Here is a 12194-nt window from a genome sequence, read left to right on the forward strand (position 1 = left end):
TTGATAACTCTGCACACCTAAATACATCAGCAGCTTCAGAAGCTTGGTCAGACATGCAAAAACAACAAAACTTTAAGTTGTTCATTCAGTCCAATTATGAGTATAAAGAAATTGAAACTGAAAAAAATGTAAAAATAAACTGCAACAGACCTTCTTTCACATGATTTGGAAAGTGCAATTAGGAATTATAAATATAATGTAAAATAAATCATAAAGCATGACGTTGCTCAGAGCACAGCACATAGACTGAATAGATCTGCCCTTAGGGTTTGGGAACATTGTCACAGATACATAATCTAGAATTTTTTTTTGCATCGGGCTGATAAAGACACCAGTATCGGATCGGTGCATGTCTGGTCCTGTTCTGACACAGTAAGTACCGTAATGCCTAACAAAGCAGTGCAAGGCAAAACAGATAACAGCAAATGTAAGACATCTAAATCTGGACACAAATATCTGCCATTTTGGGACCTGATGTCTGAACATTCACAAGAGAATGTTGGAGAGTTTGTCTCTGTACACTCTGTCAAAATACATCCTGTATTGTCCTGAAGTTACTTTGACGGCGCTGACTGGGTAGATCAGCCGATTACGTTTATCAGCATGATTTCCATAAAGCCACAGGATCTGAACTAGCACAGGGAATGTGCAAACTCCAGTGTCTGTTGAGAAATCTGAAGGTTCACTCCCCTCTTGGCAGAGCTGGAGCACGCTGAGTGCTGAAGATGAGCTGGTTTGATGTAACCAGCAGCAAAACTTTGCCAGGTAACACAGACGCTATTCGGCTGAGAAGAGAAGGCCAGAAATGACCAGACGTAGACGGTTAAGAGTCATTAATATTGTGCCGTATCCAACAACAGCTTAGTAGGTATTAGCCTTACCAATTCAAATGAATTATGACAAATTATGAAGAAAAAAGACAAGATAATGTTCAAAACTCATATAAAATATAATATGCTATACCATATTAAAACTCTGCATTATCAATATATTTCCATTTATTTTGTTTTTCATCTCAATTTGGGCCAGTTGACTCTTATTGAGCATAATAAATATTATCTCCTGATCAAACTAAGATACTTTCACCCTTCTGGCAGATAATATTTATATGAACTACATTTCTTAACAGTAAACTATGAATATAGTATAGAAAATTAAAATTAAAAATTAAACTGATTTACTTAAAAAGTAAATATTCATATTCATATGAAATACTGTTGTATCCTGTGAAAGACGAATCTATTTCATACCTGGAAAGTCAGGCATGACAAAAGTATGAAATAGTGAGAAATAAGTGCTGTGCAATGGTTACATACATAATAGTAAAGTAGTTTATTTACAGGTATAAAATCGAAGTACAAGAGGGCAAAATGTAAATCCACAGATATTCACTGGGGTAATAATTAATAAATGGGCTCTTTAGGGCACTAATGGTTAATTTTGATGCCACATTAAGGGTAAGAGTTGGTTCTGGATCCTGGACATTTTGCTTCTTTGCTATTTTATAATTGTTGCATTGTTGATTTGTCATGGCAGATTTTTTCAGGTTTGGATGGGAATGGTCTTTATCTTACCAACCATGTAGCGATTTGCACCTGCCTTGTTTATGCTGCATACCCTCTCTGTTAACTGCTATGTTCTATAATCTACTTAATGTCTACTTTTAGGAAATACACTTATTTGACTCTGGTAAATGATATCTACCAGAAAGAGGCTGATTAATCATTATCTATGCTACTTTCACTTGCAGGCTGGTGCCTAACTCCAGCAGTCACTGGGTGAGAGGCGGGGTTCGTCCTGAACAGGTAGTCAGTCCGTCACAGGGCAACAAAGAGACTCATTGGACAAACTACTATGCAGTCACACTTTCACCTCTGCAGGCACAATCCCAGCTCAATGACAGCCGTCAACATCCAGGGAGTGGACAACGAGATTCTTAGAAATACCTGAGAGTTCACCTGAACAATAAACTGAACTGGACTCACACCGCCGATGCTCTTTACAGGAAGCATCAGAGCAGACTGAAGAGACAGAAGCTAGATAAAATAACATCACTACTGGACAATGTCTCCAATTCAAAGCATAAAGCTGGAGAGCTACTTCAGTGTCAGGCTGCTGCGTCCTCCGTTCATAAAGGAGCGTTGTCACAGATCCTTCCTCCCTGCTGCTGTTGGGCTCTAGAACCCTCACCGCTCCCAAAACCAGATGTTTACATCGTTTGGATCAAGTACACTAATAATTGTACAGCATTTTATGTTGTATTTCACCTCACTGTACAGTTTATTCTTAATTCAATACATTTCCATTTTTATCTTTGTGTGAAGCTAATCTGTCACTTTGCTGCTGCTGTTACACCAGAATTTCCCCACTGTAGGACACAATGAGGATATTTCTAATCTATTCATACCTAAGATAAATTTAGAGAGACAATTAACATAACAGTTATGTTTTTGGACTGTGAGTGGAAGCCGGAGTACCCAGAGAGAATCCAATCATGAATGGGAATAACAGAATGAGCCTAGGTTGGGATTTGAACCCTGGACCTTCTTGTTGTGTGGCACTGTGGGAAAAGAAAGAAACACACTAAATGAATGAGGTTTGAGTGTATTTGTTACTATTTTTAAAAACACAAGGGTTCCCACTAATTTTCAAAATGATAATTTTTATTGGATAAAACAGTGATCCCCCAAAACCAAGCCTGGTTCTGCCTTTGGCCCCAAACGACGTTGGGCCGGCTCTGGATGTTTCCTGATATCCGGAACCTGCGGCCTGGATCAGAACATGCTGCTGTTTGGCTGTTCAACCTGCCGTTCTGTTCACTGCAGCCACACACACTTATTCCTTCCCGTTTCTTTTGCTCTTCCTAATGTTGTGTACACACTCTGGGGACACGCGTGGGTCCAGGTAATCTCTCTCTCTCTCTCTCTCTCTCTCTCTGACATACACACACATTCAGGGCACACTGCATGCAGCAGAGTGCCCTGTTCTGCATGCACCTTCCTCTTTCTCTCTGCATATTGCTTTCATTATACATCTCTCTGCCTCACACACACGCACACTCACACACACACACTCCTCCCTCCCTCGCAGTGCCTCTTGTCCGGCCCCCCTGATCTCTGTGTCCATTGGCTTGCGCTGGGTCTATTTCTCATGTCCAGCCCCCTCCTCTCCTTCACTCTCTCTCTCCCTCTCTCTCTAATGATCGTCCAATGGTGTTGTCTGTCCCTCCTCCCACTCCCCACTCCCACTCGGGTGCCTCGGCCCGGCCCATGTTTTTGTATGTCGGGTGTCCGTCCGCCGCCTGACGTTCAAGTTCGCCGGGAACGTCACGTCCGTGCACTTGAACTTGCACAGCTAAGAGGGGAGGGGTGGTGTGTGTGTGTGTGTGTGTGTGTGTGTGTGTGTGTGTGTGTGTGTGTGTGTGTGTGTGTGTGGGGGGGTGTGGGGTGGAGGGGTGGAGGGGGGGTTTTGCCATTTTTTTCAATCTCTCTCCCCCTCTCTCTCTCCATCCACCTCACTCTCTCTCTCTTTTTTCTCTGCTCTCCTTTCTCAAAAAAGCCATGACGGCGATCCCGCGATCCATCCTCGCTTCCGCGCTATCTTTCTATTATTTCTAATTTATTTTATTATTATTTTGGGTTTTTTTTTTTACTCCGTCTCCTCCACCTCCTCTGGTAGATGTCCAAGGCGTTGGATGAAGATCTTTTCTCTCTTTTTTCCCCTCCTCCTCTCCTCTGTCACCCCGGCATCTCCCCGATGTGATCCGCGCTGAACGCAGCCGCTGAACAGCCACCATGTCTCGCCGCAAGCAAGGCAAACCGCAGCACCTGAGCAAACGGGATTTCTCGCGTAAGTAAAAGCCTCTAAAGAGAGAGTTAGAAACACTTTTGTTTCAGTTCACCCTTCTGGGAGCAAATGGGGGACAGAAAAAGGGGGTTTGGACACTGGACACTCTAACTGGACTTTGCGGCGCGGCGACAAAGTCCGACACCTTCCGTGCGTAAAAAGCTGGCTTCCCGAAACATGAAAAGGAAGAGTGGGAGAATAAAAAAAAAAGTTTTGATGGACCAGTTTTAAGTTGTGCCGCTTTGACAGGCTGGTAAACGCAGCCGCTTTGGATCTCGACGGTCGCTCCGGTCAGAGCGCGTCCTCTCCGCGGAGCTCTCTGGACAGATCACCCTCTAGAATTTCGCTTCCTGCAGTGCGAGCTCGTCTACTCTGTTTTGGAATAAAAGGAAGGTGAAACTGTAAAGTGGACGTTTTTGGATCGAGCGAAAAACTCTTTATCTGAGCCAATCAAAATGATCGATTTAGTGATGTATATTTAGCTCTTTTTTTTCTTTTTTAACAGTGAATGCTGCTTAGATGTTCGTAAAGTTGAAGCCACGTTCTCTGTCTGAACTAGAAAATTCTATCTCCAAAGAAATTTAAACATGAACATCTTGACAGAATAACTTCACTTTAAAGCTTCAGGTAAATTAACAAAAGAGTAATTATCAGATGTTTGGTGTTTGAGAGAAAGACAATTTAATCCAACAGCTTTTGACTTTTACGCACAAAGTCCATTTCTCAAAAAACCTCCTCTTATTTATGTACTTAGATTTAATTTTATTTGCGTGCAAAAGCTTTATTTCTCAATAGAAAGCCGGTGCGAGTGTTTTGGAAAGCTGCGAGGCAGTTGGGAAAGTGTGCGCCTCTCTTTGCGGACCACGCGCAAGAAAACAAGTGGTTATTTAGCGCATCTTTACGAGTCGCTGCTTAATTAACATTAGAGTTCGTTGACGGGCAGTCGCGTGTGTTTGGTTTTGAGATAGAGACAGAAAAAGAGTGTGTGGTGTGTATGCGTGTGCGTGTGTGTGTTTCCTTCAGAGGGGGGACAGCGCAGTGACAGTGACCCTGTCCCGTCGCTAGGAGGCAGAGCGCGATTAGAAAATCCAGCTCCAAACTTGAACCAGAGGAGTTTTACCTCCAACCCCCCCCCCCCCCCCTTCCCTGTCTATACGGGCTGATGTCTTGCGAGCTCTTTAGAATAAAGGAAAAGCGTACAAGACGTAAGGACGGGTGGGGGGAACAAACAGGGAGGGAAAGAGGGAGCCCCCCCCCTAACAACATCTCCCCCCTCCCCAGTTCGTCTTCATCACCCCAAACCTACGTCCTCTCTCCGGAACTCCCCCCCGTTTTGTCTGTGCATCACTTTTTACATACATGTAGCCTTTGCACCCATTCTGTCCTCCACGCAAATTTTCTTCAGCACACAGACACACAGAGGGGTTTCCAAATGTAGCAAACGGGGCTCAAAATTCATCCACAGGAGCAAAACAACAACAACAACAACAACAACAATAATAATAATAATAATAATAATAATAATAATAATAATAATAATAATAATAATACAAAACTTGGACTATTTATTTTAATTCCCGTTTCCCTTCTTATAATTTTACATAGTTCTATATTTCCTGTTTTTAAAAACAGTTGCATTTCCACTGAAGGCGTCTTTTATCCTCCAGAAAATGTTGGATTTACTTTGTGTCAACAGATATTTTCAGTCTTTTTAAAGGAACAATCTAACTGAAAAAGCATGTCTCTGTAAAGTGATGGCTGTAAATCCTGTTGTGGCATGTGAATTTAGTGAGCAGCAGACATATCCCCTCTGCTCCTTTTCTTGTTTGCTCAGCTCTAAAATTAGACACAGATGAGTGGCTTCTGCATGTTTGTTTTACTGAGATTTAATTTTTTTTTCTTTTTTAGGAATTTTCCTCCTTTTCAGTTTACAAGTTGTCTCTCAATTTCACCTTCATATGTCAGGAGCTTTTTGCAGAAAGAAAACATTTATTTTTAAACAAATAAGTGAATTTAATGCTACCCCTCTTCAGGGTTTTTTTTGTCTAACTTGCGTAGACCTGAAGATTAATCAAAGACAGGGAATATTTTGGAAGCGGTGTTCAGGGAGCTGCTGGGCCTGGAGAATCCACGTCCCAGTTTGATGTCGTTCAGGACCGTGACGTCCAGATATTTCCTTGAGGAGGGGTGCAGTCCACATTCCCACCAACCCAGCCTCTCTCCCTCCCTTGTAGACACACACTTTCCCGCAGACACTCGGCCACACGTGTGTGCACACGGCGCTCCGTCCCATCTCCCTGCCCCCCTTCCTGTTATCAGACCAAAATCTGTATCCAATCACCCAGATGGTGAAAATTAAAATCTATTTTTTGATTCTCAGTGGTCTTAAGTTCATTAAAATGTGAAATTGGCAGATGAGTAAAGAAGGTCAGCGCACATTAGGCTACTAGCTCAGAGTCAGACTCTTCACCTTGGACTGGAAGATTTTCTTTTAAAAGAGGGACGCTGAGTTTTAGTCCTCCCACTTTGCTGCCTCCTGAGCTCTACAAGAAGATTCCTTAAAAAGCAGTCATGTCCACTTTTTCCTCACCTTAGGAGGGAGAAACTGGACTCTTCTGGGGTCCGGACACCAAGTGAGGCACAAGAAGAGGGACGAGTCGTCCCATTGTCCCTCCTGTCCCCCCTGTCCCCCCTTCTCCTTTCGCAGCACATGTGCTGGATGTGTTTGTGACAATCCTCCGCGCTGATTAAAGGCTCAGCCCGTGTACAAACACGGACCGGCAAGTCAAACTCATCCACATATTTAGGTTTTCCAACGCATCATTTTCTAAGCTCCCCCTGTCATTGGCTATGAAATTGTTATCTTTAAAGCCGTGTGATTGGAGCTTTGCATCCATTCAGGATATTATTTCCCACCGTTTATTGCTGTGATCTGTGATCCAGATCCATCTTGCATTGTAATCACTTTTGCTGCATTTTGTGCATTTCTATTATTACAAGGCCCTCGTTCTCAGCCCCTTATTGTGCGAACCACATGTGAAGCTCCTTCTCCATCACTCTGATCCTGTGTGTGACCGTTGGGTCCCTCTCATCACATCCCATCAGGAGTCGCATCAATAGGCTGGAAATTTAAACACAAGTATCTAATTTATCTCCCCTCTCCCTCCGCAGCAGCCGAGCCCCTCTCCACGGCCGTCGTCTCGTCGGAGGAGCTGTCGGAGCGCTGCTCGGAGCACTCGGAGGACAGCGGCAGCCTCAACGGCCACCATCCGGTCCCCACCGCGGGCCGGTTGGCCCGGCTGGGTCCGGACTCTCACCCCTCGCCGGAGCAGGACCTCCTGACCTGCGGTCAGTGCCAGGCCACCTTCCCCCTGGCAGACATCTTGCTCTTCATCGAGCACAAGAGGAAGCGATGCCACGGCCCACCCTGCCTCGCCATAGGCAGGGGGCTGGACAAGCCCCCTTCGCCCTCTCCCGGTTTGGCCCTCACCCCTTCACCCGCTCTGAACTCTCTGCGTGGCCGGAGGCCGGTTGAAGTCGGGGTTCAGGCCACTCTAGCAGACGAAGACGACGAGAGGTTCTCGTCGCCTCGGGGGATTTGCCCAAAGCAGGAGCCCCTCCCAGGTAAACAGAGCAACATGCATCACCTCCAGCTCTACATGAACACAGGCGCGGGAGGCTGCAGAAAAACAGGTGACCGAACGTTCAGAGCATGGGCTTGTGTGTGATCATGGCTGGATGTTCAGCTGTACTTCGCCTTTTCCCTTCACTGCCCTCAGAAACAGCCCTAGTAGAAGTTTGGAGGAGCTCAGATGCAGATTTCTTAGCCTTTTGAAAGGACAGAGGGTTTTTCAAGACATCATGTTTTTATTGTAGTACAACATGCTGGCATGTTTTGTTGCTTCCGAATGAAAACATTTGTCCCAGTAAAACCAACTCAGGTCTGCTTGAACTTCACGGGTCGGACAGTGGACCAGGGAAGTGTGTGCTGCACCAACTGGTCAGGATGTAGTGTGTGTCTGTTTTGTGAGGCAGGGCTTTATTAACCAGCTGTATTTGGTGCAGAGTGTGTGTGCCTACCCAGTGTGGCCTATTCCCACTGGCCAGAGGAAAGGAGACAAGAGTGCCCTTGAATTTGTTTTCCCATTGGTCAAGGCATGTGTGTGTGTGTGTGTGTGTGTGTGTGTTGATGCAGGATCATTTTCTGATCAGTGTGTGTGAGTTTTAGTCTTGGGAGCAGCTGAAGCGTCTCGCTGGGACTCTGTTTGTGTCTCCTGCTCTTGGTGCGCCCTCCCTCCTTCCCAGGGCGCCGTATTTTACCCGAATAAATTTGGCCCACGTCCGTTTCCCTCTCGGAGTTTACCTTCACGCTGGAGAATCCTTCCACTTTCCGTTTTTGAATCAAACGAGAGCCTCGCTCACGGAAATGTTCTAACACCACTAATTATTTGTTACAGTGCTATTTCTCCCCCCTCCCCCCCACTCGCTTCCTTGTGCATTTTAATTAGCGGCAGTTTTTAGCCATGTACTAAATTAGCTGTTGCACGGAGAGGGAAAGATGAAAAACACCCCTCAACACTCCGTTTGCTGAACACAGCTCAGGAATTTGAGAAAATGAGCCCCACATTTGGAGCTGAACTCGGTTCCCATGATTGAAACGTTGCAGCTACGGGAACGGAGATTTTTTTGGGGGAAAATCTGCGCCATCCTTGACCTTTTCTCTCCACGACGGCAGGAACACGAGCTCGTCTTTTAGCTTATATGCTTCTCTGGTGTCTGCACATATGTAAAACACACACACACACACACACACACACACACACACACACACACACACACACGCTTCCTTACACACTCTCACTCTTGCAGACACTCACCAGCTAAACTGGGTTATTAGAGCGATTTACATCATAATAAGGGCGTCTGGTTGCTTGAATAGTGCTGCGTGTGGGAACGTCTTGGTGGGAACAGCTGTACGCTCAGACAGGACAGGAAAACAGGACAGCAGCAGCATATATCTTCTCCAGGCTTGACACCACACTGAGCGGTGGACAGGCCGGGCATTATTAAAAGTTTGCCTCTTCATGAAAAGGGGGGAAACACATCTCTAAACGTTCTGTTTAAATTTACGTCTTTCCCCTTTAATTTGCCATTCTTTCTGCGGAGCTTCCCTCTCTCCGCAGCGGCCAATCTCTGCAACACATTCATAGCTGATAATTAAAGCCAGCACCCTCCAGCCGCCCCCCTCTCTCTCCCCTACCAGACCCCAGCTTTCATCCTAATTGACCCCAAACTGGCAGGAGATGCGAGAAAAAAAAAAAAAAAAAAAAAAAAAAAAAAAAATATATATATATATATATATATAATCTGCTGAAGCTGCATTGTGGCAATCCAAAAATATTCACAGTGACACTGAAAAGAAGAAAGATGACTCGTGTGTGTTTCTTATTTGTGAATGTTCTGCTTTATAAACTTCATAGACAAGAGGAACAAAAGGAATCAAGATGCAACTTTTGTTTTTACTGTACGGCCTGAATATTTTCCAACATAATAACGCTGACTGGACATAATTTAGAGTTTATACACCCCCATCTTTACATCTGGATGCATCCTGCGTACTGTGCAAGCTGAGAGCATGTGCATTTTGAAATAAAAAATAAATAAATAAACATCTGCATCTGAGCCACACAAAGCACTACACTTACTTTTGCTTTTTTTTTTGCAACCAACAAACAGCTCTGGCCTAGATGTTTTTTTTTGTGTGTGTGTGATAAATGAAAAGGCAAATCATTGCTGCAAAAAAAAGGCTGGGTACCTCACCATTAAAGCCACACACACATAAATGCTCAGCGCTCGCTTGCTTGCCCATTTATTCTATTAATCCCTAACTGAGATGAAAATTCTGATTATAATCCCTGAGGCGGTCCCTCGCTCAGAAACAGCATCGCTAATGTCTCGAAAGAGAGAGGGGTCTCTGTGTGTGCGTGCGTGCGTGTGTGAAGTGTGAACAGCTATGTCTTGTCCCATTTCTTTTTTCCCATCAACAGTGGATATTAATGTGAAAATTTATTTGGTTTGAAGATTGAAATTTCGAAGGAAATCTTTGTGGATTATTTCAGCTGTAAATGCACCTCCTCCTGTTTGGTTTTTCCAAATTGATTTCCTCGTAATGAGGTGCAAGAATTTAGCTCACGTGGTTTGGATGTCGAGTCGAGATGAGGCCAGCGATCTGCGTTTCAGTGAAACATTGGCTGATAAGCTATCTGTATTAGCTCATTAGCACGGATTTTTATCGCTACGAGAGCAGAATGATGAATCCCCCCAAAATTTCTCACATTTCTGAACCCAAAATATCCGGTCCTCCATTCCGCTCTGGCCCCGCTGAAGTGCCGTCCTGGCTTGGAGCCTCGCACCACGAGCGTTGTTAGTCTATGATCTACTGATTAGCAATTAGCTTATCATCAGTGGCTAATGCTGCCCATCTCAGTGCACATTAGTGCATTTTTAACACCCAATCACAGTCTGGCTCTGTTTCAGAACGCTCTCCCTCCATCTCGTATCCTTCCCTCTACTTTTTCTTTCCCCCTTTTCTCGTTTGGCTCGTCTCTCTCTCTCTCTCTCTCTCTCTCTCTCTCTCTCTTTGAGTCTCACACTGATGCATTAGCAGTCAATGCAAATCCAGGACAGCCAATTGATACTGAATCAATTACAGTATGTTTGGTGGGGATGTGTGTGTGAGTGTGTGTTTCATGCTGTGGAACATCCCAGCGAGCCCAACAAAGAGATTTCACACGCTGGCTGCCATCACTAATCTATTGTCGCTCTCCCTTTTTGTCCGCCTTTCTTTATTTCTCCACATAAGATTTTATTTAGTGGACTCGAGTGCTGTGCTGCGTTTGAACAGCGTCGGCACGGTGAATGGCCTCTCCGAATGTAAACACGCTGCTGTGTGTGTGTGTGTGTGTGTGTGTGTGTGTGTGTGTGGGAATCATCAGCGGCAGGATAACACATGCAGTACAGGTTACTGTGACGACTGGAAAAGCTAATAATCTTCTGCAAAGGCCAGTGGTCTGCATTGTGTTATATATCTGTATATTGATATAAACCTCACTGGGAGAAAGTATTTGCCCGCCTTCAGATTTCTTCTGTTTCTTTTTTCTTACAATTTTTTAAAAATCAGACGAAGTAACCTGATGAATGCAAAAGATGATTTCATTTATTGAGGTAAAAAAAAAATCTATCCAAGCCAACATTGCCTCTCCTGCTGGCAACAACAATCATCAAACTGTGGAGGAATTTTGGCCCAGTCTTTGTTGCAGAATTGTTTTCATTCAGCCACATTTGAGGATTTTGAAGCTGGACTGACATGTCTAACATGTCTACATCTTAATCGTATTTATTTTCAGACCTCGATTAGGGTCTTCCTGAACTCTCACATTGTTATCTTTGTTTTTTTTGTTTGTTTTTGAACAATTCAATTGTGCTTTGGATCATTGTCCTGCTACATTATCCAAGTTGCTTCAGCTTAAGGTCACAAACTTTGGGTCAGACATTTTCTCGTTGTCCAGATCTTGAGTCACTAAATTACTCTAACCCTAAACTTTGACATGAACACTACCATGGCTGATTGTAATTTCAACATTTGTGTTTTAAAATTATATATATTTTAAAACCAAACACATTTAAAAAATGTGTTTGGTTATTTGAAACATTTAAGTGTGACTAAAACACAAAAAGAGATAAAAACAGACAAGTAAATAATTTCTAAATCATACGGAGTACAAATTTATATGTTGATGCAACCGGCTGTCCACTGTCGCCTCATACTTTCTCAGGAGGATGGATAGATGAAAAGTGAACCACTCAGTTAAATCGGGAGGCCTTATGCAGATTTACCAGTTTTTACCAAATGGGCATTTTAAGCTGAATCTGTGTTACAGTTAAATATGAACTGGGATGTTAGGAAGAGAATCTGAATCTGTTTTTATGAGTGGATTGAATTGTTTTGATTTAACTATATTTGATATGATTTGAATCAGTTGTGTTGTAAAGCGAGTTGAGATGATTTTTGCTGTAAATTGGCATTTTATGAATAAACTAAGCTGGAATAAATTATTTAGTGCTCAGCAAAAAGAAGGGAAACAGTGAGTATGGGCAGCATGGCGATGGTGCTAAAAAACAGAATTTTGCTGCTTATGGTATTAAGAGCAGCAATAAAACAAAGACGAGTCGGTTGACTTGAGCTTCATCCTGCTTGGTAATTCCACAGCACACACACCCACACTGTTATATAAGACAGCATTAAAGTGTTAACTACTATAAACCTCGTCCTGCATCCTCGTCTGGCA

General features: G+C 43.8%; 1 protein-coding gene across 3 annotated transcripts in view; it reads left to right on the forward strand.

The window, feature by feature from the left end:
- Positions 1–3479: 3479 nt before the first annotated feature.
- LOC103137619 (B-cell lymphoma/leukemia 11A-like) overlaps positions 3480–12194 on the forward strand; it is a 55800-nt gene continuing 47085 nt past the window's right edge. The window contains exons 1-2 of one of the 3 annotated variants that reach the window (XM_007551429.2): positions 3480–3849; positions 7018–7539. In XM_007551429.2, coding sequence (XP_007551491.1) covers positions 3795–3849; positions 7018–7539 — 577 coding nt within the window. In that variant the 5' untranslated portion in view covers positions 3480–3794. The remainder of the gene's footprint in view (positions 3850–7017; positions 7540–12194) is intronic. The other 2 variants (XM_007551430.2, XM_016671139.1) reach the window with 2 other exon arrangements.

This window comes from Poecilia formosa, unplaced genomic scaffold, assembly GCF_000485575.1.
Source record: "Poecilia formosa unplaced genomic scaffold, Poecilia_formosa-5.1.2 Scaffold42, whole genome shotgun sequence".
NCBI lineage: Eukaryota > Metazoa > Chordata > Actinopteri > Cyprinodontiformes > Poeciliidae > Poecilia > Poecilia formosa.